General features: G+C 55.3%; 3 protein-coding genes across 15 annotated transcripts; 2 read left to right on the forward strand and 1 right to left on the reverse strand.

Annotated features, from left to right (window-relative positions):
• The first annotated feature begins 1,023 nt into the window (after positions 1 to 1,023).
• LOC698851 (aminoacylase-1) lies at positions 1,024 to 7,142 on the forward strand. Of its 6 annotated transcripts, none has more exons than XM_077992985.1 (15): positions 1,024 to 1,628; positions 2,014 to 2,125; positions 3,159 to 3,223; positions 3,313 to 3,417; positions 3,804 to 3,898; positions 4,207 to 4,283; positions 4,368 to 4,457; positions 4,558 to 4,614; positions 4,943 to 5,016; positions 5,102 to 5,151; positions 5,264 to 5,408; positions 5,511 to 5,579; positions 6,479 to 6,558; positions 6,711 to 6,771; positions 6,855 to 7,142. In XM_077992985.1, exons 2-15 carry the CDS (start codon positions 2,032 to 2,034, stop codon positions 7,017 to 7,019), a joined length of 1,227 nt encoding a protein of 408 aa, XP_077849111.1. In that variant the 5' UTR covers positions 1,024 to 1,628; positions 2,014 to 2,031; the 3' UTR covers positions 7,020 to 7,142. The 6 variants fall into 6 exon arrangements, with proteins under 6 accessions (XP_077849111.1, XP_077849112.1, XP_077849114.1 ...); XM_077992990.1 differs by having other exon boundaries at positions 1,478 to 1,623; XM_077992986.1 differs by lacking the exon at positions 4,368 to 4,457 and having other exon boundaries at positions 1,242 to 1,628.
• A 5,715-nt stretch (positions 7,143 to 12,857) lies between these two features.
• On the forward strand, positions 12,858 to 18,913 carry LOC100425407 (aminoacylase-1). 6 transcript variants are annotated; one of them, XM_077992978.1, is made up of 15 exons: positions 12,858 to 13,062; positions 13,450 to 13,580; positions 14,619 to 14,683; positions 14,773 to 14,877; positions 15,264 to 15,358; positions 15,667 to 15,743; positions 15,828 to 15,917; positions 16,018 to 16,074; positions 16,403 to 16,476; positions 16,562 to 16,611; positions 17,035 to 17,179; positions 17,282 to 17,350; positions 18,250 to 18,329; positions 18,482 to 18,542; positions 18,626 to 18,913. In XM_077992978.1, the coding sequence occupies exons 2-15, from the start codon at positions 13,487 to 13,489 to the stop codon at positions 18,788 to 18,790; spliced, it is 1,227 nt and encodes a 408-aa protein (XP_077849104.1). In that variant the 5' UTR covers positions 12,858 to 13,062; positions 13,450 to 13,486; the 3' UTR covers positions 18,791 to 18,913. The 6 variants fall into 6 exon arrangements, with proteins under 6 accessions (XP_077849104.1, XP_077849108.1, XP_077849107.1 ...); XM_077992977.1 differs by having other exon boundaries at positions 12,937 to 13,061; positions 13,468 to 13,580; XM_077992979.1 differs by having other exon boundaries at positions 13,015 to 13,062; positions 13,483 to 13,580.
• Positions 18,914 to 22,323: 3,410 nt separating this feature from the next.
• RPL29 (ribosomal protein L29) lies at positions 22,324 to 24,914 on the reverse strand. Of its 3 annotated transcripts, none has more exon segments than NM_001266773.1 (4): positions 22,324 to 22,827; positions 24,034 to 24,098; positions 24,416 to 24,460; positions 24,882 to 24,914. In NM_001266773.1, coding segments are annotated over 3 exon segments (474 nt in total). In that variant the 5' UTR covers positions 24,453 to 24,460; positions 24,882 to 24,914; the 3' UTR covers positions 22,324 to 22,455.
• Positions 24,915 to 26,177: the final 1,263 nt, after the last annotated feature.

The following is a 26,177-nucleotide window of genomic DNA, read 5'->3' on the forward strand; positions in this document are numbered from 1 at the left end:
CATTGGCTGGGCACAGTGGCTCACATCTGTAATCCGAACACCTTGGGAGGCCGAGGCAGGTAGATCACCTGAGGTCGGGAGTTCAAGACCACCCTGGCCAACATGACAAACCCTGTCTCTACTAAAAATACAAAAATTAGCCCAGCGTGGTGGCACGCACCTGTAGTCCCAGCTACTCTGGAGGCTGAGGCAGGAGAATCACTTGAACCCAGGAGGCGCAGTTTGCAGTGACCCAAGAATGAGTCATTGCACTCCAGCCTGGGCAACAGAGTAAGACTCCATCTCAAAAAAAATAAATAGCTAAATAATTAGCCAGCATTGTTATGAGTTAAAGTCTATTTGCCCGCATGAATAAATAGATAAATAATTAGCCAGCATTGTTATGAGTTAAAATCTAGTTGCCCACATGACAGAGTGAGACTGTATCAAAAAAATAACTAAATAAAGAATTAGCCAGCATTGTTATGAGTTAAAGTCCATTTGCCCTCATGTTATATGAGAGCAGCCAAGACTTAAACCTCAGGAAAGGTGGGACAGAACCCCTCCCCCCAGCGTGCCTCCTTGGCCTAGAGATTTAAGTCTTTGTCCCTCACCCTTCCCCAAGCTGACTCAGCCCCTGGAGCAGAGGGCAGACCTGGCTGGGAGTACAAAGGGCAGCTGGGGCACAAGTGGGCAACTGCAGCTGTGGCCTGCAGAGGGTCAGTGGTACACCTGTGCCTGTTTAGCCTCCCGCTCCGGTGGCTGCAGAAGAGCCAGTTTCCTCACACTGTCATCCAGGGTCACAACTGCATCCACTCACAGTGACATCGTCACACCGACCCACCATCTCACACTGTCCCATACACAGTCATACCCACTGATAGACTGCACACGCAGTGGCACGCTCACACCGTCACACGTGCTCTTGTCCATGCGTTTATTCCCATTTCTGGCACAGTGTCCGGGGTCGGCATGGCCAGGGGCAGAACCTCGCAGGAAGTGGAGCTCACAGTGTGGGCAGACAGATAATGACCAATAACTTTCAGTACAAGTGGAGCTGAGGCGCTAGAAGGACCTCCCAGAGGGGCCGAGGCCTGCACAGGGTCCTGCACAGGGGAGCTGTTGCCGAGGAGCGCAGGGGCGCAGACCTAGGGCTTTGCAGCCCTGCATCTTCAGAGCCTCGGGGCGGACCCTTTTCCTCCCGCCCTATCCGGGGGCTGAAGGAGGAGGCGTCCTTAAGGGACGGGACCGTCCTGAGCTCCGGGGGCAGGAGTGGCAGGCCTGTGGTGTGGGGCGGGGCGGGCCTGTCAAGGCGGGGCCAGCCAGGAGCTCGCAGCTCACGGGGCGGCGCTGGCTGCGGCGGCCGCTGCCCGGGGGCGGGATCCTGATCTAAGCCTCCAGTAATCCCGCTGAGGCCCGAACCAGAGGCGGGCGGGGACTTCCGCGCCGACGCGGCCGCAAGCGCTGGGACGGCCCTCACTGGCGGTCTTTGGTCTCCGCCCCGACATCCGGCCCGGGGCACGTGGTGGGCGGACGGGGGCGGTCCTGGGCCTGCGACCTCGCAGGCGACCTCGCTGTACCCTAAGTCCAGGCCACAGTCAGGGGCGGGCGCTGGGAGGCGAGCGTGAACTCAGCGACAGGAGAGTGAGGTGGGGCCCCTTGGCTTGGAAGCCGGGCAATTGGGAGGCGTTGGGTTTTTTCCTGTTGTTGTTTTTTGAGGGATGGGGGAGTACAAGTCTGGGTTCAAACCTCGCTGGGCTACTCTGAGCTGTCCTCGAACCTCTCTGAGCCTCTCGGCTTTCTCCTCTGTAAAGTGGGCATTCTGAGCACAAACTTAATGGGGCTCTTTTGGGGGATTAAATAAGGAAATGTGCTGGAAGCAGACAGCCCAGAGTTGAAACAGAGTGGGTGCTCCTTAATGGGAAATCCTACCCCTGTGGGAAATCCGGGAGCCGCCGTAGGGACGGGCTGTGTGCAGGAGCGCACCGGGTCCAGGGGCTGGGAGGGGTTGTTAGCCATTCACTTTGCCCCCAGCTCACCACGCGCAGCGCCATGACCAGCAAGGGTCCCGAGGAGGAGCATCCATCAGTGACGCTCTTCCGCCAGTACCTGCGCATCCGCACCGTCCAGCCCAAGCCTGACTATGGTGAGAAGACGGTGGTTCCAGAGCCTGTGACGGGGCCTAACGGACGGGGACTGTGCTCTAAACCAGCCTCCAACACCTGTCACCCAGCTGAGCCCCCCTCTGCTGTCCAAATGGCTCCCCAACCCCTCCAGTCATTGCCCAAGTAAATAGACTGAGGCAGCCCCTCCAGGTTATGGAGGAATCCTTTCCCCAGACGCTCTGCTGCTGCCCAAGGTTACTCATGGCAGCTGGTTAAAGAAAAGCTTCACCTCACTCCCCAGGGCAGGAGTGGTGGGGGAATCCTCAGGCAGCCACAGGGGAAGGAGAAGCCCTCCAGAAGCCCACTGAGGCTGGACAAAGGCCACAGCCCTTAGGGAATCAAGCTTGGTGGTTAGGGCCTGGGAGGTGGCTCCTGCCTTTTATCCCAGCACTTCAGGAGGTTGAGGCTGGCAGATTGCTTGGGCCCAGGAGTTCAAGACTGGCTTGGGCAACATGGCAAGACTCTGTCTCTACAGAAAAATACAAAAATTAGTCAGGAACGGTGGCACACCTGTAGTCCCAGCTACTCCGGAGGTTGAGGGGGAGGATCACTTGAACCTGGGAAGTTGAGGTTGCAGTGGAGCCGAGATAGCACCGCTTCACTCCAGCCTTGGTGACAGAGTGAGACCTTGTCCCCCCCCCAAAAAAAAAGGAAGAAAAAAAAAAAAACTTGGTGACTGGGAATTCTGAACGTGGGCCCAAATTCCTCCTTTGTGATTAATCAGCTGAGACATGGTGGGTGAATCTCTTCATGTCACTGTGCCATAGTTTCCCATATTTAAGGAAGATAACACCTTCCTCCAACGCTGGACGCCCCCTGGCCTTCCAGAAAGGGTCACTGAATAGCCAAAAATATCTTCTTTCTTGGGGATGGAAATGCAAGTGTCTCTGAGGGATATGGAGTGTGTTGGGGAGGCAGCAGCCCATTTCTGGGTGTGCTCCCTTCTCCGGGCTGCCTGGGCTGGTGGGAAGCTGTGAGTAGGCAGAAGCAGCCCCAGACACTCTGTGCCTCCAGGAGCTGCTGTGGCCTTCTTTGAGGAGAGAGCCCGCCAGCTGGGCCTGGGCTGTCAGAAAGTGGAGGTGAGCCTGGGGCCCTAAGCAGGGAAGGGAGGTGGGCCTGGGCGCTTCCTCACCCTGCTCAGACCACCTCCCCTCCTGACCATCTCCAGGTGGCACCTGGCTATGTGGTGACCGTGTTGACCTGGCCAGGCACCAACCCTGCACTCTCCTCCATCTTGCTCAACTCCCACACGGATGTGGTGCCTGTCTTCAAGGTATGTAAGGGGCTGGGGCGGTGGGCATTGCAGACGTGAGGGACAGACATGATGCAGACCCCAGGATCCAGCCTCAGGGAGCGCGTGGTCCTGGTCCCAGTCCTGGCACTGACTTTCAACATCCTTATGACATTACACCACTCAAGCAGCCTTCGTCCAGCAACAAGATCTGGGCCAGAGTGGGGTAGGGACTAGGGGGTGGGAAGCAGGAGACAGTGATGGGGGATGGCAATCAGCTGCCTTCTTCAGCCCCCGTCTTTCCTCCCCCACCACTCCACCTGTCACTCCAACCCTATGGTGGGCTCCTAGGGAAGGGCCACTGTTGACCAGAGTGGATTAATGGCTAAATTGAAGGTTTGGGCCCCTCTTCCCATCCCTGCCCCCAGGAACATTGGAGTCACGACCCCTTTGAGGCCTTCAAGGATTCTGAGGGCTACATCTATGCCAGGGGTGCCCAAGACATGAAGTGCGTCAGCATCCAGTGAGTGTCCTCCATTCCCACTCCTCCACAATGTCCCCACTGGTCTAGTGGATTGACCCAGGACCTGGAGGGGTGATTGGAGAAACTTAAGGCCAAGGGACACCTTGACCCCTTGGACAGGAATTACTTCCATGACCATTGCATCGAAAGGGAGATGCAGCGCAGAGAGGAGCATGGACTTTCTGGAGTCCCTATCAGGGTGTGGCAGGGTAAAGTCCAGGGCACAGGACTCCAGCCTGCTGGCCCTGCCTGCCGGGCCAGCCTGAGCATCTGGTGGCTCCCCCAGCACCTGGCTTATGCCCCCTCAGGTACCTGGAGGCTGTGAGGAGGCTGAAGGTGGAGGGCCACCGGTTCCCCAGAACCATCCACATGACCTTTGTGCCTGGTAGGAGTGGTTCAGATACCTCTGGGAAAGGGGAGGGTGGGGGTGGGGCAGCCTCCTCATCTCATGGCCCTGCTGCTTTTACAGATGAGGAGGTTGGGGGTCACCAAGGCATGGAGCTGTTCGTGCAGCGGCCTGAGTTCCACGCCCTGAGGGCAGGATTTGCCCTGGATGAGGGTGAGCAGGTTGGCAAGCTGATGAGCAGCCAGGCAGGGAGTAGGAGGCTGCTAGTGGGGACTGGGCTGTTCCACCCTCTGAACCCCCTTTCCCTCCTCAGGCATAGCCAACCCCACTGATGCCTTCACAGTCTTTTATAGTGAGCGGAGTCCCTGGTGTAAGTATGAGCTTGGAGGGAGGGCTCACTCTACAGGTGGGAGGCTAGGCCAGAAAGGGCACGGTCCTATGAAGGGTTGCACAGCAAAAGTTGAGGCCTGAGAAGGCCTCGAACCCAGAGCCTCTGCCTCCCAGCTCTTTCCTATCTGAGCTTCCCTGAGGGCAAGCCCTGACTGGGCAGAAACAAGCTCTACGCCATGGGCCCTGAGCGGGGACAGGACCCTGCCAGAGGAGCCTGGAATGAGGGGGAGACCTGGGTCTACCCCAGGGCGGATTGTTTCTCCAGCCCCTCATGCTGAAGACACTCCCTTCCCCCTACACCTCCCCAGGGGTGCGGGTCACCAGCACTGGGAGGCCAGGCCATGGCTCGCTCTTCATCGAGGACACAGCAGCAGAGAAGCTGGTACGTGGCACCCTGGGAGGGAGTCTGGGAGTTCAGGAGGCTCTATCCTGAGACCACTGTCCCATTTAACCTCATATTCTCGTAGCACAAGGTTGTGAGCTCCATCCTGGCATTCCGGGAGAAGGAATGGCAGAGGTGAGGCAGCTTGGGAAGTGGTGGGGTGGCTCTGGGAGGCGGTACCACAGAGGATAGAGTCTGAGCCACCTCTTTTATCTGTTGCTGCTGCTTCCCTGTCCCCACACCACAGGCTGCAGTCAAACCCCCACCTGAAAGAGGGGGCTGTGACGTCCGTGAACCTGACTAAGCTAGAGGGTGGCGTGGCCTATAACGTGGTACCTGCCACCATGAGCGCCAGCTTTGACTTCCGTGTGGCACCGGATATGGACTTCAAGGTGCCACCTCCACCTGGGTTTGGAGGAAGGATCCTGGGTCCTCAGTCTTGTCCTAGAGGCCTCTGGAAAGCCTGAGGGATCAGCTCATCTTCCTTCTCTTAGGCTTTTGAGGAGCAGCTGCAGAGCTGGTGCCAGGCAGCTGGCGAGGGGGTCACCTTAGAGTTTGCTCAGGTATGGACTTGGGACATGTGATGGAAGAGTGTGGGAGCTGGGGGAGACCCAACTGTGTAACAGTGGAGTGTGTGCTTGGTGTGTCTGCATATGTCTAGGCATTTCTTTATCTATGATAGACACATTTTATTCCAACAAGCATTAGTTTGTAGATGCTACTGTGGGTGCTGGGGAATGCTGTGGGGAATAAAATTAGGCACAGTTCACGCCCCTGTATGGTGAAACAGGGAAATATAAATCAAACATTTATATGATACTACTTTTTTCTGAGAGAGTCTCACTCCGTCACCCAGGCTGCAGTGCAGTGGCACAATCTGGGCTCACCTCCGCCTCCCGGGTTCAAGCAATTCTCGTGCCTCAGCCTCCAGAGTAGCTGGGATTACAGGCACCTGCCACCACACCCAGCTAATTTTTGCATTTTTAGTAGAGACAGGGTTTCACCGTGTTGGCCAGGGTTGTCTCGAACTCCTGGCCTCCAGTGGTCCACCCACCTTGGCCTCGCAAAGTACTGGGATTACAGGCATGAGCCACTGTGCGCAGCCGTACTTTTATATAATACATGTGGTACAGAAAAGCGTGGCCCCTTGCACTCTGAAAACCTCTAACTGGAGTATCCAACTAGTCTGAGGTCTGGGGGAGCCATCTTGAGGAAGGGGCACTTGGGGTAGGATCTGAAGGATGGCCCAGGAGGTAAGTAGATGGAGGGTGGGAACATCCCAGACCTAGGACATTTGAGGGGCTGAAAGAGGATCTGTGGCCGGACTGGCCACCCAGATGTCTGGGTAGGTGAAGGAGTGGGGGTGGGGAGGTGTTCTGTGCCAGGCACAGCCCACTCTATGGGAAATAGGGCAACATGCCCAGGCCCATGTCCTGATCCTGCCATCCTTCCCATCCCTCAGAAGTGGATGCACCCCCAAGTGACACCTACTGATGACTCAAACCCCTGGTGGGCAGCTTTTAGCCGGGTCTGCAAGGACATGTGAGCACACTGGCCAGCTCTCCTCACAGCCCAGCCCCCTGCTCCTCTCCTTCCTGCTGCCCCCTCCCTTCTCCTGCCTCTCTCCCACCTTCCCTTGCCCCTTCAATTCTTCCCTTTCTCCCTCTCCATTCATCAGGCTCTTTCTCCTATAGGAACCTCTCTCTGGAGCCTGAGATCATGCCTGCTGCCACTGACAGCCGCTATATCCGTGCGGTGAGCCACTTGCATGGAGTGCCTGGGCAGTGGACTGGGCCTGAGGCTGCCTTTCCCTTAATGGCTCCTCCTCGCCCCTGCAGGTGGGGGTCCCAGCTCTAGGCTTCTCACCCTTGAACCGCACACCTGTGCTACTGCACGACCACGATGAACGGCTGCATGAGGCTGTGTTCCTCCGTGGGGTGGACATATATACACGCCTGCTGCCTGCCCTTGCCAGTGTGCCTGCCCTGCCCAGTGAGAGCTGAGCCCTGGAACTCCTCAACCTTTGCCCCTGGGGCTTCCATCACAACCAGTGCCAAGGACCTCCTCTTCCCCCTTCCAAATAATAAAGTCTATGGACAGGGCTGTCTCTGAATTACTAACAGCAAGGCACTCGTGGAGCAAGAATTTTCCTTTCCTTGGGGACATGTTACCATTTCCATTTCACAGATGAGGAAACTGAGCCTGGCTGTGAGCACCTCCCCACTACCCCACACTGCTCCGTGCGCCTTGATACAGCACACCCATTCAGTACCATCCAGCCATGTCTGTGCCTAGCAAGAAAGGGCCACAGTTCCTATTTCAGTGGCCACCATACTTAGTTCTGACCTGTCAGGGATTCCGTTCCCATCGAAGGGGGATACTAAGGACCTCAGGAACCACTCCTATCTTCCTGGGTGTACATCTGGGATCCTAAGACAGGACCAGAATAGTACCAGCTGGGCCCCTGCCAGATGAGGGGCAGGCAGAGGGCCAACGGTGACTGCTGCCTCTTGTCAAAACCTGTACACCGTTGTATTGGCAGCAGGGGCCACAGAGGGGCAGGGGCCCTGGTAAACTAGGTCCGTTCATCTTAGGGGCCTCAGCACCCTGGGTCTGTGTGTGCATAGGCCTAGGAAGTGGGTTTCCATGTCAGCCTTGCTAGGACCCCAGGCTTTACCACGAGTAAACTAGTAAACTATGGCCCCAAGAGCAGAGCCTGATCTAGCGAGATCTGCTCTATCCTGTTCTGACTTCCTTGAGCATGGGGCAGGGGAGATGGGTAGGTTGGGGTGGTTGGATTTTTTGATTCTAGTTGTAGCCAGAAGAGAAGTCCAGAGCCTGGCTGCAGACTGCAGGCTTAGTACTAATAGAAATAACAATGACTCCTGCTCACAGTTGACAAGGAGCCAGGACTTAGACTGTTGTTTTTTGTTTTTGTTTTTTTTTTGAGGCGGAGTCTTGCTCTGTCGCCCAGGCTGGAGTGCAGTGGTGCGACCTCGGCTCACTGCAAGCTCCATCTCCTGGGTTCACGCCATTCTGCCTCAGCCTCCTAAGTAGCTGGGACTAAGGCCCCCGCCACCACACCCAGCTTACTTTTTGTATTTTTAGTAGAGATGGGGTTTCACATCTGCCTCCCGGGTTCAAGGGATTCTCCTGCCTCAGCCTCCCAAGTAGCTGGGACTACATGTCCACGCCACCACGCCTGGCTAATTTTTTTATTTTTAGTAGAGACAGGGTTTCACCAAGTTGAGCAGGATGTTTTCAATCTCTTGTCCTCGGGATCTGCCCGCCTCGGCCTCCCAAAGTGCTGCGTTTACAGGCGTGAGCCACCGTACCCGGCCTAGACTGGCTTACTTTACATTGAACCCGTACAGAAGTCTTGTGATGGATGCCAGGTCCCACTAGCAATGCAGAAACAGGTTTCACTGGCCAGGGGCAGTGGCTCATGCCTGTAATCCTAACACTTTGGGAGGCTGAGGCGGGCGGACTGCCTGAGCTCAGGAGTTCAAGACCCAGCATGGGCAACATGGCAAAACCCCATGTCTACCGAAAATACAAAAAAATTAGCCAGGTGTGGTGGCATGTGCCTATAGTCAGGAGGCTGATTCTAGAGAATGGTCTGAACCCAGGGGATGGAGGTTGCAGTGAGCCGAGACCACGCCACTGCATTCCAGCCTGGACGACAGAGCGAGACTCTCTCAAAAGAATAAAGAAACATGTTCCACTAGCATAGTTTGCCCTAGACGACAGAGCTTGGAGGTGCATGAGTCGAGACTCAAGAACTGGAAATTTGTGCTTCCTGAGCACAAGGCAGATTCCATGTACAAGCTGGAGGCTGAAGGCAGCAGCTGGGTGTGATCTTAAGCCCAGTTGAAGCCCTGACCTGGCCTCCCCCTCAGACTGGCACTTGGTAAAGGGATCACTTTTTTCATGGCAGGAACACTTGGCACCTCACTTTGGAAGTCATCAACTTGGTGGCCTGTCTGGGCCAAACCACCTTCAGAACACAACCTGCTCCTGCTCCCTTTCAACCCCATGTCTACCTGACACGCCTTGGCAAGGGGCAGTTGGCCTCCCAGAGACTGCCAGGATTACAGTCAAGAGCTAGCAGCCCCAGCCCTGGTTGGGCAACTGAAGCCTCCTAGGGCCCCACATGGACTGCCTAGGATCAAATGCTACCCCCACCCCTTCCCAGCTTCATTATCTTCAATATTTTCTCACCAGTGAAACAAAGATAATCATAATATCTACTTCGGAATTAGGGGATCACATGCCATGGGCTGCACCTGCTGCTGTAGCATAACAGCACCCCTTTTTGAGTTTCTACACTGTCCAAGGCTGGTTTTGAGGATTAAGTGCAGCTGGGAAGTGCCCACCTGGTGCCTTCTATAGGAAGCCTCCACAAATGCTTATTTTACTACTTGCTTCACTGACTGCTGAGGATGAAGACTTCTATGTGAAGCAGCTGACTCAGGGGCACAGCAGGGTCAGAACCAGTCATGGGAGTAAAGCAGTGCCACCACCATCTGCCTTCCTGGGTCCCTAGCTGTTGGGGAACTAACATAGCCCAGAGCAGTGGATGCTGACCAGGTGCACCGAAAGAACCCAAGTCTGGGACACCTCAGGCCAGAGTGCAGAGCTGCTCAGCGGGGCCCCTTCCCCTCCCCCGGAGTACGCGTTAAGACCTCATGAGGATGTTTATGATTTCTCCCTTTGGGCCAGGCGCACTGGCTCATGCCTGTAATCCCAGCACTTTGGGAGGCTGAGGCAGGCGGATCACGAGGTCAGGAGATCGAGACCATCCTGGCTAACACGGTGAAACCCCATCTCTACTAAAAATACAAAAACAAAATTAGCTGGGTGTGGTGGCAGGTGCCTTTAGTCCGAACCACTTGGGAGGCTGAGGCAGGAGAATGGCGTGAACCTGGGAGGCGGAGTTTGCAGTGAGCCGAGATCGCGCCACCGTACTCCAGCCTGGGCGACTGAGCAAGACTCCGCCTCAAAAAAAAAAAAAACAAAAAAAAAGAAAGATTTAGCCAGCATTGGCTGGGCACGGTGGCTCACGCCTGTAATTCCAGAACTTTGGGACCCCAAGGCGGGCAGATCAAAAGGTCAAGAGATCGAGACCATCCTGGCCAACACGGTGAATTCCTGTCTCCACTAAAAAAAAAATACAAAACATTAGCCGGGCGTGGTGGCAGGTGCCTGTAGTCCAGGTTACTCGGGAGGCTGAGGCAGGAGAATGATGTGAACCCAGGAGGCGGAGCATGCAGTGAGCAGAGATCATGCCACTGCTCTCCAGCCTGGGTGACAGAGCGAGACTCAAAAAAATTAGCCGGAAGGCCACTCGGGAGGCTGAGGCAGGAGAATGATGTGAACCCAGGAGGCGGAGCATGCAGTGAGCAGAGATCATGCCACTGCACTCCAGCCTGGGTGACAGAGCGAGACTCCGTCTCAAAATAAATAAATAAATAAATAAAAAATTAGCCAGCATTGGGCCAGGCGCAGTGGTTCACGCCTGTAATCCCAGCACTTTGGGAGGCCGAGGTGGGTGGATCACGAGGTCAGGAGATCAAGACCATCCTGGCTAAGGCTCACATGGTGAAAACCCGTCTCTACTAAAAATACAAAAAAATTAGCCAGGCATAGTGCATAGTGGCGGGTGGCTGTAGTCCCAGCTACTTGGTAGGCTGAAGCAGGTGAATGGTGTGAACCCGGGAGGCGGAGCTTGCAGTGAGTGGAGATCATGCCACTGCTCTCCAGCCTGGGTGACAGAGTGAGACTCTCAAAAAAAAAAAAAATTAACCAGCATTAGGCCAGGTGCAGTGGCTCACGCCTGTAATCACAGCACTTTGGGAGGCCGAGGTGGGCGGATCACAAGGTCAGGAGATCGAGACCATCCTGGCTAAGGCTCACATGGTGATAACCCGTCTCTACTAAAACTACAAAAAATTAGCCAGGCATAGTGCATAGTGGCGGGTGGCTGTAGTCCCAGCTACTTGGGAGGCTGAGCCAGGAGAATGGCGTGAACCCGGGAGTTGGAGCTTGCAGTGAGCCAGGATCTCACCATTGCACTCCAGCCTGGGCAGCAGAGCGAGACTCCGTCTCAGAAAAAAAAAAAAAAAAGAATTAGCCAGCATTGGCTGGGCACAGTGGCTCACATCTGTAATCCCAGCCCCTTGGGAGGCCAAGGCAGGTGGATCACCTGAGGTTGGGAGTTCAAGACCACCCTGGCCAACATGACAAACCCTGTCTCTACTAAAAATACAAAAATTAGCCCAGCGTGGTGGCACGCACCTGTAGTCCCAGCTACTCTGGAGGCTGAGGCAGGAGAATCACTTGAACCCAGGAGGCGCAGTTTGCAGTGACCCAAGAACGAGTCATTGCACTCCAGCCTGGGCAACAGAGTGAGACTCCAACTTTTTTTTTTTTTTTTTTTTGAGACGGAGTCTTGCTCTGTCGCCCAGGCTGGAGTGCAGTGGCCGGATCTCAGCTCACTGCAAGCTCCGCCTCCCGGGTTTACGCCATTCTCCTGCCTCAGCCTCGCGAGTAGCTGGGACTACAGGCGCCCGCCACCGCGCCCGGCTAGTTTTTTGTATTTTTTAGTAGAGACGGGGTTTCACCATGTTAGCCAGGATGGTCTCGATCTCCTGACCTCGTGATCCGCCCGTCTCGGCCTCCCAAAGTGCCGGGATTACAAGCTTGAGCCACCGCGCCCAGCCGAGACTCCATCTCAAAAAAAATAAATAGCTAAATAATTAGCCAGCATTGTTATGAGTTACAGTCTATTTGCCCGCATGAATAAATAGGTAAATAATTAGCCAGCATTGTTATGAGTTAAAATCTAGTTGCCCACATGACAGAGTGAGACTGTATCAAAAAAATAACTGAATAAAGAATTAGCCAGCATTGTTATGAGTTAAAGTTCATTTGCCCTCATGTTATGTGAGAGCAGCCAAGACTTAAACCTCAGGAAAGGTGGGACAGAACCCCTCCCCCCAGCGTGCCTCCTTGGCCTAGAGATTTAAGTCTTTGTCCCTCACCCTTCCCCAAGCTGACTCAGCCCCTGGAGCAGAGGGCAGACCTGGCTGGGAGTACAAAGGGCAGCTGGGGCACAAGTGGGCAACTGCAGCTGTGGCCTGCAGAGGGTCAGTGGTACACCTGTGCCTGTTTAGCCTCCCGCTCCGGTGGCTGCAGAAGAGCCAGTTTCCTCACACTGTCATCCAGGGTCACAACTGCATCCACTCACAGTGACATCGTCACACCGACCCACCATCTCACACTGTCCCATACACAGTCATACCCACTGATAGACTGCACACGCAGTGGCACGCTCACACCGTCACACGTGCTCTTGTCCATGCGTTTATTCCCATTTCTGGCACAGTGTCCGGAGTCGGCACGGCCAGGGGCAGAATCTCGCAGGAAGTGGAGCTCACAGTGTGGGCAGACAGATAATGACCAATAACGTCAGTACAAGCGCAGCTGAGGCGTTAGGGAGGACCTCCCCGAGGGGCTGAGGCCTGCACAGGAGAGCTGTTGGAGACTTGCCGAGGAGCTTTTCAGCTCTGCATCTTCAGAGCCTCGGGGCGGACCCTTTTGCTCCCGCCCTATCCGGGGGCTGAAGGAGGAGGCGTCCTTAGGGAATGGGACCGTCCTGAGCTCCGGGGGCAGGAGTGGCAGGCCTGTGGTGTGGGGCGGGGCGGGCCGGGCCGGTCAAGGCGGAGCCAGCCAGGAGCTCGCAGCTCACGGGGCGGCGCTGGCTGCGGCGGCCGCTGCCCGGGGGCGGGATCCTGATCTAAGCCTCCAGTAATCCCGCTGAGGCCCGAACCAGAGGCGGGCGGGGACTTCCGCGCCGACGCGGCCGCAAGCGCTGGGACGGCCCTCACTGGCGGTCTTTGGGCTCCGCCCCGACATCCGGCCCCGGACACGTGGTGGGCGGACGGGGGCGGTCCTGAGCCTGCGACCTCGCAGGACCCTAAGTCCAGGCCACAGTCAGGGGCGGGCGCTGGGAGGCGAGCGTGAACTCAGCGACAGGAGAGTGAGGTGGGGTCCCTCAGGAGGGATAGAGACGGGCTCCGTGGCTTGAAAGCTGGGCAATTGGGAGGCGTTGGGTTTTTTCCTGTTGTTGTTTGAGGGATGGGGGAGTACAAGTCTGGGTTCAAACCTCGCTGGGCTACTCTGAGCTGTCCTCGAACCTCTCTGAGCCTCTCGGCTTTCTCCTTTGTAAAGTGGGCATTCTGAGCACAAACTTCATGGGGCTCTTTTGGGGGATTAAATAAAGAAATGTGCTGGAAGCAGACAGCCCAAAGTTGAAACAGAATGGGTGCTCCTTAATGGGAAATCCTACCCCTGTGGGAAATCCGGGAGCCGCCGTAGGGACGGGCTGTGTGCAGGAGCGCACCGCGTCCAGGGGCTGGGAGGGGTAGTTAGCCATTCACTTTGCCCCCCGCTCACCACGCGCAGCGCCATGACCAGCAAGGATCCCGAAGAGGAGCATCCATCAGTGACGCTCTTCCGCCAGTACCTGCGCATCCGCACCGTCCAGCCCAAGCCTGACTATGGTGAGAAGACGGTGGTTCCAGAGCCTGTGACGGGGCCTAACGGACGGAGACTGTGCTCTAAACCAGCCTCCAACACCTGTCACCCAGCTGAGCCCCCCTCTGCTGTCCAAATGGCTCCCCAACCCCTCCAGTCATTGCCTAAGTAAATAGACTGAGGCAGCCCCTCCAGGTTATGGAGGAATCCTTTCCCCAGACGCTCTGCTGCTGCCCAAGGTTACTCATGGCAGCTGGTTAAAGAAAAGCTTCACCTCACTCCCCAGGGCAGGAGTGGTGGGGGAATCCTCAGGCAGCCACAGGGGAAGGAGAAGCCCTTCAGAAGCCCACTGAGGCTGGACAAAGGCCACAGCCCTTAGGGAATCAAGCTTGGTGGTTAGGGCCTGGGAGGTGGCTCCTGCCTTTTATCCCAGCGCTTCAGGAGGTTGAGGCTGGCAGATTGCTTGGGCCCAGGAGTTCAAGACTGGCTTGGGCAACATGGCAAGACTCTGTCTCTACAGAAAAATACAAAAATTAGTTAGGAACGGTGGCGCACCTGTAGTCCCAGCTACTCCGGAGGTTGAGGGGGAGGATCACTTGAGCCTGGGAAGTCGAGGTTGCAGTGGAGCCGAGATCGCACCGCTTCACTCCAGCCTTGGTGACAGAGTGAGACCTTGTCCCCCCCCCCAAAAAAAAAGGAAGAAAGAAAAAAAAAAAAACTTGGTGACTGGGAATTCTGAACGTGGGCCCAAATTCCTCCTTTGTGATTAATCAGCTGAGACATGGTGGGTGAATCTCTTCATGTCACTGTGCCATAGTTTCCCATATTTAAGGAAGATAACACCTTCCTCCAACGCTGGACGCCCCCTGGCCTTCCAGAAAGGGTCACTGAATAGCCAAAAATATCTTCTTTCTTGGGGATGGAAATGCAAGTGTCTCTGAGGGATATGGAGTGTGTTGGGGAGGCAGCAGCCCATTTCTGGGTGTGCTCCCTTCTCCGGGCTGCCTGGGCTGGTGGGAAGCTGTGAGTAGGCAGAAGCAGCCCCAGACACTCTGTGCCTCCAGGAGCTGCTGTGGCCTTCTTTGAGGAGAGAGCCCGCCAGCTGGGCCTGGGCTGTCAGAAAGTGGAGGTGAGCCTGGGGCCCTAAGCAGGGAAGGGAGGTGGGCCTGGGCACTTCCTCACCCTGCTCAGACCACCTCCCCTCCTGACCATCTCCAGGTGGCACCTGGCTATGTGGTGACCGTGTTGACCTGGCCAGGCACCAACCCTGCACTCTCCTCCATCTTGCTCAACTCCCACACGGATGTGGTGCCTGTCTTCAAGGTGTGTAAGGGCCTGGGGCGGTGGGCATTGCAGACGTGAGGGACAGACATGATGCAGACCCCAGGATCCAGCCTCAGGGAGCGCATGGTCCTGGTCCCAGTCCTGGCACTGACTTTCAACATCCTTATGACGTTATACCACTCAAGCAGCCTTCGTCCAGCAACAAGATCTGGGCCAGAGTGGGGTAGGGACTAGGGGGTGGGAAGCAGGAGACAGTGATGGCGGATGGCAATCAGCTGCCTTCTTCAGCCCCCGTCTTTCCTCCCCCACCACTCCACCTGTCACTCCAACCCTATGGTGGGCTCCTAGGGAAGGGCCACTGTTGACCAGAGTAGATTAATGGCTAAATTGGAGGTTTGGGCCCCTCTTCCCATCCCTGCCCCCAGGAACATTGGAGTCACGACCCCTTTGAGGCCTTCAAGGATTCTGAGGGCTACATCTATGCCAGGGGTGCCCAAGACATGAAGTGCGTCAGCATCCAGTGAGTGTCCTCCATTCCCACTCCTCCACAATGTCCCCACTGGTCTAGTGGATTGACCCAGGACCTGGAGGGGTGATTGGAGAAACTTAAGGCCAAGGGACACCTTGACCCCTTGGACAGGAATTACTTCCATGACCATTGCATCGAAAGGGAGATGCAGCGCAGAGAGGAGCATGGACTTTCTGGAGTCCCTATCAGGGTGTGGCAGGGTAAAGTCCAGGGCACAGGACTCCAGCCTGCTGGCCCTGCCTGCCGGGCCAGCCTGAGCATCTGGTGGCTCCCCCAGCACCTGGCTTATGCCCCCTCAGGTACCTGGAAGCTGTGAGGAGGCTGAAGGTGGAGGGCCACCGGTTCCCCAGAACCATCCACATGACCTTTGTGCCTGGTAGGAGTGGTTCAGATACCTCTGGGAAAGGGGAGGGTGGGGGTGGGGCAGCCTCCTCATCTCATGGCCCTGCTGCTTTTACAGATGAGGAGGTTGGGGGTCACCAAGGCATGGAGCTGTTCGTGCAGCGGCCTGAGTTCCACGCCCTGAGGGCAGGATTTGCCCTGGATGAGGGTGAGCAGGTTGGCAAGCTGATGAGCAGCCAGGCAGGGAGTAGGAGGCTGCTAGTGGGGACTGGGCTGTTCCACCCTCTGAACCCCCTTTCCCTCCTCAGGCATAGCCAACCCCACTGATGCCTTCACAGTCTTTTATAGTGAGCGGAGTCCCTGGTGTAAGTATGAGCTTGGAGGGAGGGCTCACTCTACAGGTGGGAGGCTAGGCCAGAAAGGGCACGGTCCTATGAAGGGTTGCACAGCAAAAGTTGAGGCCTGAGAAGGCCTCGAACTCAGAGCCTCTGCCTCCCAGCTCTTTCCTATCTGAGCTTCCCTGAGGGCAAGCCCTGACTGGGCAGAAACAAGCTCTACGCCATGGGCCCTGAGCGGGGACAGGACCCTGCCAGAGGAGCCTGGAATGAGGGGGAGACCTGGGTCTACCCCAGGGCGGATTGTTTCTCCAGCCCCTCATGCTGAAGACACTCCCTTCCCCCTACACCTCCCCAGGGGTGCGGGTCACCAGCACTGGGAGGCCAGGCCATGGCTCGCTCTTCATCGAGGACACAGCAGCAGAGAAGCTGGTACGTGGCACCCTGGGAGGGAGTCTGGGAGTTCAGGAGGCTCTATCCTGAGACCACTGTCCCATTTAACCTCATGTTCTCGTAGCACAAGGTTGTGAGCTCCATCCTGGCATTCCGGGAGAAGGAATGGCAGAGGTGAGGCAGTCTGGGAAGCGGTGGGGTGGCTCTGGGAGGCGGTACCACAGAGGATACAGTCTGAGCCACCTCTTTTTTTTTTTTTTTTTTTTGAGATGGAGTCTCGCTCTGTCGCCCAGGCTGGAGTGCAGTGGCGCGATCTCAGCTCACTGCAAGCTCCGCCTCCCGGGTTCCCGCCATACTCCTGCCTCAGCCTCCTGAGTAGCTGGGACCACAGGCGCCGCCACCTCGCCCGGCTAATTTTTTGTGTTTTTAGTAGAGATGGGGTTTCGCCGTGTTAGCCAGGATGGTCTCGATATCCTGACCTTGTGATCCGCCCGTCTCGGCCTCCCAAAGTGCTGGGATTACAGGCGTGAGCCACCGCGCCGGGCCTGAGCCACCTCTTTTATCTGTTGCTGCTGCTTCCCTGTCCCCACACCACAGGCTGCAGTCAAACCCCCACCTGAAAGAGGGGGCTGTGACGTCCGTGAACCTGACTAAGCTAGAGGGTGGCGTGGCCTATAACGTGGTACCTGCCACCATGAGCGCCAGCTTTGACTTCCGTGTGGCACCGGATATGGACTTCAAGGTGCCACCTCCACCTGGGTTTGGAGGAAGGATCCTGGGTCCTCAGTCTTGTCCTAGAGGCCTCTGGAAAGCCTGAGGGATCAGCTCATCTTCCTTCTCTTAGGCTTTTGAGGAGCAGCTGCAGAGCTGGTGCCAGGCAGCTGGCGAGGGGGTCACCTTAGAGTTTGCTCAGGTATGGACTTGGGACATGTGATGGAAGAGTGTGGGAGCTGGGGGAGACCCAACTGTGTAACAGTGGAGTGTGTGCTTGGTGTGTCTGCATATGTCTAGGCATTTCTTTATCTATGATAGACACATTTTATTCCAACAAGCATTAGTTTGTAGATGCTACTGTGGGTGCTGGGGAATGCTGTGGGGAATAAAATTAGGCACAGTTCACGCCCCTGTATGGTGAAACAGGGAAATATAAATCAAACATTTATATGATACTACTTTTTTCTGAGAGAGTCTCACTCCGTCACCCAGGCTGCAGTGCAGTGGCACAATCTGGGCTCACCTCCGCCTCCCGGGTTCAAGCAATTCTCGTGCCTCAGCCTCCAGAGTAGCTGGGATTACAGGCACCTGCCACCACACCCAGCTAATTTTTGCATTTTTAGTAGAGACAGGGTTTCACCGTGTTGGCCAGGGTTGTCTCGAACTCCTGGCCTCCAGTGGTCCACCCACCTTGGCCTCGCAAAGTACTGGGATTACAGGCATGAGCCACTGTGCGCAGCCGTACTTTTATATAATACATGTGGTACAGAAAAGCGTGGCCCCTTGCACTCTGAAAACCTCTAACTGGAGTATCCAACTAGTCTGAGGTCTGGGGGAGCCATCTTGAGGAAGGGGCACTTGGGGTAGGATCTGAAGGATGGCCCAGGAGGTAAGTAGATGGAGGGTGGGAACATCCCAGACCTAGGACATTTGAGGGGCTGAAAGAGGATCTGTGGCCGGACTGGCCACCCAGATGTCTGGGTAGGTGAAGGAGTGGGGGTGGGGAGGTGTTCTGTGCCAGGCACAGCCCACTCTATGGGAAATAGGGCAACATGCCCAGGCCCATGTCCTGATCCTGCCATCCTTCCCATCCCTCAGAAGTGGATGCACCCCCAAGTGACACCTACTGATGACTCAAACCCCTGGTGGGCAGCTTTTAGCCGGGTCTGCAAGGACATGTGAGCACACTGGCCAGCTCTCCTCACAGCCCAGCCCCCTGCTCCTCTCCTTCCTGCTGCCCCCTCCCTTCTCCTGCCTCTCTCCCACCTTCCCTTGCCCCTTCAATTCTTCCCTTTCTCCCTCTCCATTCATCAGGCTCTTTCTCCTATAGGAACCTCTCTCTGGAGCCTGAGATCATGCCTGCTGCCACTGACAGCCGCTATATCCGTGCGGTGAGCCACTTGCATGGAGTGCCTGGGCAGTGGACTGGGCCTGAGGCTGCCTTTCCCTTAATGGCTCCTCCTCGCCCCTGCAGGTGGGGGTCCCAGCTCTAGGCTTCTCACCCTTGAACCGCACACCTGTGCTACTGCACGACCACGATGAACGGCTGCATGAGGCTGTGTTCCTCCGTGGGGTGGACATATATACACGCCTGCTGCCTGCCCTTGCCAGTGTGCCTGCCCTGCCCAGTGAGAGCTGAGCCCTGGAACTCCTCAACCTTTGCCCCTGGGGCTTCCATCACAACCAGTGCCAAGGACCTCCTCTTCCCCCTTCCAAATAATAAAGTCTATGGACAGGGCTGTCTCTGAATTACTAACAGCAAGGCACTCGTGGAGCAAGAATTTTCCTTTCCTTGGGGACATGTTACCATTTCCATTTCACAGATGAGGAAACTGAGCCTGGCTGTGAGCACCTCCCCACTACCCCACACTGCTCCGTGCGCCTTGATACAGCACACCCATTCAGTACCATCCAGCCATGTCTGTGCCTAGCAAGAAAGGGCCACAGTTCCTATTTCAGTGGCCACCATACTTAGTTCTGACCTGTCAGGGATTCCGTTCCCATCGAAGGGGGATACTAAGGACCTCAGGAACCACTCCTATCTTCCTGGGTGTACATCTGGGATCCTAAGACAGGACCAGAATAGTACCAGCTGGGCCCCTGCCAGATGAGGGGCAGGCAGAGGGCCAACAGTGACTGCTGCCTCTTGTCAAAACCTGTACACCGTTGTATTGGCAGCAGGGGCCACAGAGGGGCAGGGGCCCTGGTAAACTAGGTCCATTCATCTTAGGGGCCTCAGCACCCTGGGTCTGTGTGTGCATAGGCCTAGGAAGTGGGTTTCCATGTCAGCCTTGCTAGGACCCCAGGCTTTACCACGAGTAAACTAGTAAACTATGGCCCCAAGAGCAGAGCCTGATCTAGCGAGATCTGCTCTATCCTGTTCTGACTTCCTTGAGCATGGGGCAGGGGAGATGGGTGGGTTGGGGTGGTTGGATTTTTTGATTCTAGTTGTAGCCAGAAGAGAAGTCCAGAGCCTGGCTGCAGACTGCAGGCTTAGTACTAATAGAAATAACAATGACTCCTGCTCACAGTTGACAAGGAGCCAGGACTTAGACTGTTGTTTTTTGTTTTTGTTTTTTTTTTGAGGCGGAGTCTTGCTCTGTCGCCCAGGCTGGAGTGCAGTGGTGCGACCTCGGCTCACTGCAAGCTCCATCTCCTGGGTTCACGCCATTCTGCCTCAGCCTCCTAAGTAGCTGGGACTAAGGCCCCCGCCACCACACCCAGCTTACTTTTTGTATTTTTAGTAGAGATGGGGTTTCACATCTGCCTCCCGGGTTCAAGGGATTCTCCTGCCTCAGCCTCCCAAGTAGCTGGGACTACATGTCCACGCCACCACGCCTGGCTAATTTTTTTATTTTTAGTAGAGACAGGGTTTCACCAAGTTGAGCAGGATGTTTTCAATCTCTTGTCCTCAGGGGATCTGCCCGCCTCGGCCTCCCAAAGTGCTGCGTTTACAGGCGTGAGCCACCGTACCCGGCCTAGACTGGCTTACTTTACATTGAACCCGTACAGAAGTCTTGTGATGGATGCCAGGTCCCACTAGCAGTGCAGAAACAGGTTTCACTGGCCAGGGGCAGTGGCTCATGCCTGTAATCCTAACACTTTGGGAGGCTGAGGCGGGCGGACTGCCTGAGCTCAGGAGTTCAAGACCCAGCATGGGCAACATGGCAAAACCCCATGTCTACCGAAAATACAAAAAAATTAGCCAGGTGTGGTGGCATGTGCCTATAGTCAGGAGGCTGATTCTAGAGAATGGTCTGAACCCAGGGGATGGAGGTTGCAGTGAGCCGAGACCACGCCACTGCATTCCAGCCTGGACGACAGAGCGAGACTCTCTCAAAAGAATAAAGAAACATGTTCCACTAGCATAGTTTGCCCTAGACGATAGAGCTTGGAGGTGCATGAGTCGAGACTCAAGAACTGGAAATTTGTGCTTCCTGAGCACAAGGCAGATTCCATGTACAAGCTGGAGGCTGAAGGCAGCAGCTGGGTGTGATCTTAAGCCCAGTTGAAGCCCTGACCTGGCCTCCCCCTCAGACTGGCACTTGGTAAAGGGATCACTTTTTTCATGGCAGGAACACTTGGGACCTCACTTTGGAAGTCATCAACTTGGTGGCCTGTCTGGGCCAAACCACCTTCAGAACACAACCTGCTCCTGCTCCCTTTCAACCCCATGTCTACCTGACACGCCTTGGCAAGGGGCAGTTGGCCTCCCAGAGACTGCCAGGATTACAGTCAAGAGCTAGCAGCCCCAGCCCTGGTTGGGCAACTGAAGCCTCCTAGGGCCCCACATGGACTGCCTAGGACCAAATGCTACCCCCACCCCTTCCCAGCTTCATTATCTTCAATATTTTCTCACCAGTGAAACAAAGATAATCATAATATCTACTTCGGAATTAGGGGATCACATGCCATGGGCTGCACCTGCTGCTGTAGCATAACAGCACCCCTTTTTGAGTTTCTACACTGTCCAAGGCTGGTTTTGAGGATTAAGTGCAGCTGGGAAGTGCCCACCTGGTGCCTTCTATAGGAAGCCTCCACAAATGCTTATTTTACTACTTGCTTCACTGACTGCTGAGGATGAAGAGTTCTTTTTTTTTTTTTTGAGACGGAGTCTTGCTCTGTAGCCAGGGCTGGAGTGCAGTGGCCGGATCTCACCTCACTGCAAGCTCCGCCTCCCGGGTTTGCGCCATTCTCCTGCCTCAGCCTCCTGAGTAGCTGGGACTACAGGCGCCCGCCACCTCGCCCGGCTAGTTTTTTGTATTTTTAGTAGAGACGGGGTTTCACCGTGTTAGCCAGGGTGGTCTCCATCTCCTGACCTCGTGATCCGCCCGTCTCGGCTTCCCAAAGTGCTGGGATTACAGGCTTGAACCACCGCGCCCGGCCGAGGATGAAGACTTCTATGTGAAGCAGCTGACTCAGGGGCACAGCAGGGTCAGAACCAGTCATGGGAGTAAAGCAGTGCCACCACCATCTGCCTTCCTGGGTCCCTAGCTGTTGGGGAACTAACATAGCCCAGAGCAGTGGATGCTGACCAGGTGCACCGAAAGAACCCAAGTCTGGGACACCTCAGGCCAGAGTGCAGAGCTGCTCAGCGGGGCCCCTTCCCCTCCCCCGGAGTACGCGTTAAGACCTCATGAGGATGTTTATGATTTCTCCCTTTGGGCCAGGCGCACTGGCTCATGCCTGTAATCCCAGCACTTTGGGAGGCTGAGGCAGGCGGATCACGAGGTCAGGAGATCGAGACCATCCTGGCTAACACGGTGAAACCCCATCTCTACTAAAAATACAAAAACAAAATTAGCTGGGTGTGGTGGCAGGTGCCTTTAGTCTGAACCACTTGGGAGGCTGAGGCAGGAGAATGGCGTGAACTGAGGCGGCGGAGCTTGCAGTGAGGTGAGATGGCGTCACTGCAGTCCATCCTGGATGAGAGGAGACTGTCTCAAAAAAAAAAAATTACTCCCTTTGCTCGGCAACTTACACAGTCCAGCAAGCAATGTGCCCGAGCTTCCCCAAAGCCCTCAATCATTTCTCATTCATTAGGTCCTCCTCTTGCACTACACGGCCCCATCTCCTGACTCTCACCCACCCCCCACCACCCACAGACTCATGTCTTCTCCCACACCAACAGATGGAGCAACCAAACCCAGTCCCAGGATCATAGACAGAGGCTAACAAATCCTGCCTCAGTTTTATTTGTACAAATAGCACAGGAGGACCCCAGCCCCATGCAGATGGCAGCCCAGAGGTGGGGGTGGGGGGTCGCACCAGTCCTTCTGTCCTCACGTTGGCAGACAGAGATACCTACTCTGTAGCCTTTGTAGTGGCCTGGGCACCTTTGGGAGCCTGAGCTGGAATTGAAGCTGGAGCTGCAGCCTGGGCCTTGGTTTGATCCTTGGCCTTGGCCTTGGCCTTTGGCCGGCACAGCCGGAGCCCCTTGGCAATGCGAGCACGAGCACGCTTCCCAAGCTTGGGGTGGGCAATGTAGGCAAGTCGATCAAGCTTGCGGCTGACACCCTTTGGGATCTTGGGCTTAACCTCCTTGGGCTTTACGAGGGCCTTGACAGCCTCGGCACGTGCACTCATGGCCTTGGCATTGTTGGCCTGCATCTTCTTTAGGCCCTTCTTGTTGTGCTTCTTGGCAAAGCGCATGTTCCTCAGGAACTTGGGGTCCACCTGAAAAGCAGGAAAGGTACAGGTGGCAGCATGTGGGTCCCCAAGTCTCTGATGCCTCTCTCCATAGGGGTACCCAGTATTCTAAAGACAGCATCAAGTCAACCTCAAATGTGGAAATACCCAACCTCTTGAAACTATTTCCAGAAAAAGGGTACCACCACCCCAGGGAGCCGATACTCCACCTGGGTAATGCTGTACAGACCTCCTTCAAGAACAAAATTACAAGCCGCTTTGCTGCCCTGTCTGCCAAGGTTGCGGGGTTTCAACTTCTTACAGCAAGGGTTCCACCAAGTTTCTTCCTGACATCCCCTCAGGGACACCCCCGCTCCCATCTTTAGAAGAAGGTGTCAATTAAATACCAAGTCTGGTCCAAAAGACTTATAGCTGAGGCAGAATATGGGGAAACCGAGGCACAGAGTTTGTGATTTTTTTTTTTTTTTGAGACGGAGTCTTGCTCAGACGCCCAGGCTGGAGTGTGGTGGCGCGATCTCGGCTCACTGCAAGCTCCGCCTCCCGGGTTCACGCAATTCTCCTGCCTCAGCCTCCCAAGTAGCTGGGACTACAGGCGTCCGCCACCACACCCAGCTAATTTTTTGGTCATTTTTAGTAGAGACAGGGTTTCACCGTGTTAGCCAGGATGGTCTCAATCTCCTGACCTCGTGATCCACCCGTCTCAGCCTCCCAAAGTACTGGGATTACAGGCGTGAGCCACCATGCCCAGCCAGAGTTTGTGATTTACTCCACAGAACACAGAGAAAAAGGGGAGGAACAGACTGGGGACACGCTCAGCCGTCCCCTAGACCCTCCCGCCTTCTTGGCTAATTCTTAGAACTCCCTGACACAGGAAGAGAAGCTGACCCCAAGTACAGCACTGGGTCAGATCGAGGTCATAAGGCTGGTCAGTGTGGGAATGTGCCCTGAACACACTCAGACAAGGCCACTCCTTACCCTAAGTGCCACTGCCAAGCAAGGGAGATGGCCAGGAGCAGGTTACGCCCTGACCAGAGGGTTACACTTCAGGCTGGGGAAGACCAAGGAAAGTTTTATTATGGGTCTGGTAGGGTAGAAAAAGGAATTGCAGGCTTTGGCTAGGCCAGTTAGGCTCTGCTCAGGCAGAAGCCAAAGTAAGAGAAAAACTACATGAAAGGCCTTGACTGTGCACCTGGAACCAAGAAAAGACACTTCCACGTGATTCAGTGCACTCACCCCCTTAAGAGATTCGTATCTTTGTGATCGGGGTTTCTTGATACCATTTCTGTGCCATTTTCGGGCTGTGGGAGAAAAAAGGGAATTAAGCCAACAAAGAACTTTCCTCTGATAAAGACCACCCAACATCACAGCTGGCAAGTCTGGGAGAACCAACGCTTCCTACAGCAGCTACGCTTGAGATATGGGAAACCCTTGCTACTAAATGCAAAACACTGTGTATCTCAAGTGGATCTCTAAACCTATAACCCTAAAGTTATTACTGGGTGAAATCAATCAGCCTCAGGCCCACAATGGAAACGTGCCCCTTCATCCCTGCCCCAGTTTGCCTGAACCAGTCCTTGCCAAGGTCTGGGATGTAGACAGGACCCGAAAAACTTACACTGGTTGTGTGTGGTGTGGTTCTTGGACTTGGCCATGTCTGCACCTAGAAGACAAAAGTGGAGATCAGGGTTAGGGGCTCTCCAGGCTGGGCCACCTCCGCCCCGCCGGCCCCCGTCCGACCCATCCGGTGGAACGTGAGACCAGAAGCCAGAAACGAGCCTGCAGACAGAAGATGTGCAGCCTCCACCAGTTTCGACTTACTCTGCACGACCCGACGCCAGTCCCCGACTCCCAAACCCACGTAATGATGCCCTGAAATCAACTCCTTACCCCCGGAAAGCTGCGTTCCCCAATAAAGTGGCTTTCCCTGCCATTCCCCTCTTAGGACCTAGAAACACCATTCCCACCCCGCAGCCTTCGCTCCCCACAGACACACAGTCGGTCACCCGTCCTCTCCGCAGCCTGCGCCCCGCCGCCGCTCGTAAGTCGCGGATGGCATCGGATGCCGCGCGGCCAACACTTACCTTTAGCCGCGGCTCCCGAAGCGCCTAGAACCGGAAGAGAAAGGGGCTGCGGTGCAGCACGGGAAATAGGGTCAATAACTCCGGAAAGTACTACTGGAAAGGCTTCCCTCCGCTCCGGGAAGAAAAGTTCCGAGGCCCGGAAGAACCAAGCCGGACGTGGAGGCAGTGCTACGAGCTTGCCTCCGCCCCCTTCAGGCTACCTCTTCACCTCTCTGTTTCTCCAGGACCTGGCTCTTAAGTCTTATTCAAGATCCTGAAAGAGAAAGAAGTCCTTCAGGGATCGATGTTAGGCAAGGAGATCTGTGTTCATTTTTTTTTTTTTTTTTTTTTGAGACGGAGTTTCGCTCTTCCACCCAGGCTAGAGTTCAATGGCACGATCTCGGCCCACCGCAACCTCCGCCTTCTACTGCACCTGGCCGATCTGTGTTCCTAAAAGCACCCCTGTAGTTCCAGCACTTTGGGAGGCCGAGATGGGCGGATCATGAGGTCAGGAGTTCGAGACCAGCCTGGCCAACATGGTGAAACCCCCATCTCTACTAAAAATACAAAAAAAAAAAAAAAAAAAAAAAAAAAAAAAAAAAAAAAATTAGCCGGGCGTGGTGGCACGCGCCTGTAATCCCAGCTACTCTGGAGGCTGAGGCAGGAGAATTGCTTGAATCTGGGAGGTGGAGGTTGTAGTGAACCAAGATTGCGCCATTGCACTCCAGCCTGGGCTTCAGGGCCCGACTCTGTCTCAAAACAACAACAACAACAAAAACACCTGACAACAACAACAACAACAAAACACACCTCTTTCGTGGAGAAGGAGCAGAGGGGAGGAAGGAGAGAGGGCCTGAGGGAGGACAGTGGGAATGCAGAGGAGTGGTCAAGGAAAGAGTAGACTGGACTTGGGACACAGAAGATGAGGGAGAAGAAGGAGGCAAGGATAGCCCCTGTGTCTTTGGCTTGACAACTGGGTGAATGGTGGGGCTGTTTACAGAGATGGAAGATTGAGTGGGGAGCAGGGGCTTTGTTTTGTTTTGAGGGGGAATGATGAGCCAGATATTTTTGTTGGATGCATTAAATGTGAGATGCCTGTTGGACATCAGAATTGAGTAAGCACTGCCTCTAACAACTCTGTTGCCCTCTCCACCTCTTCCCCCTATAGTTCATTTTCCACACAGCAGTGGGGCTTGGGGACTTGTTTTAAGATACAAATCAGATCCTGTCCCTTAAATCTGCAAGGACATCCCCTTGCATTGAAGATCAATTCTTTACCCCACTTGACCCTGACAACCGCTCTTTTTCATTTATTTC

This window comes from Macaca mulatta, chromosome 2, assembly GCF_049350105.2.
Source record: "Macaca mulatta isolate MMU2019108-1 chromosome 2, T2T-MMU8v2.0, whole genome shotgun sequence".
Classification (NCBI taxonomy): domain Eukaryota; kingdom Metazoa; phylum Chordata; class Mammalia; order Primates; family Cercopithecidae; genus Macaca; species Macaca mulatta.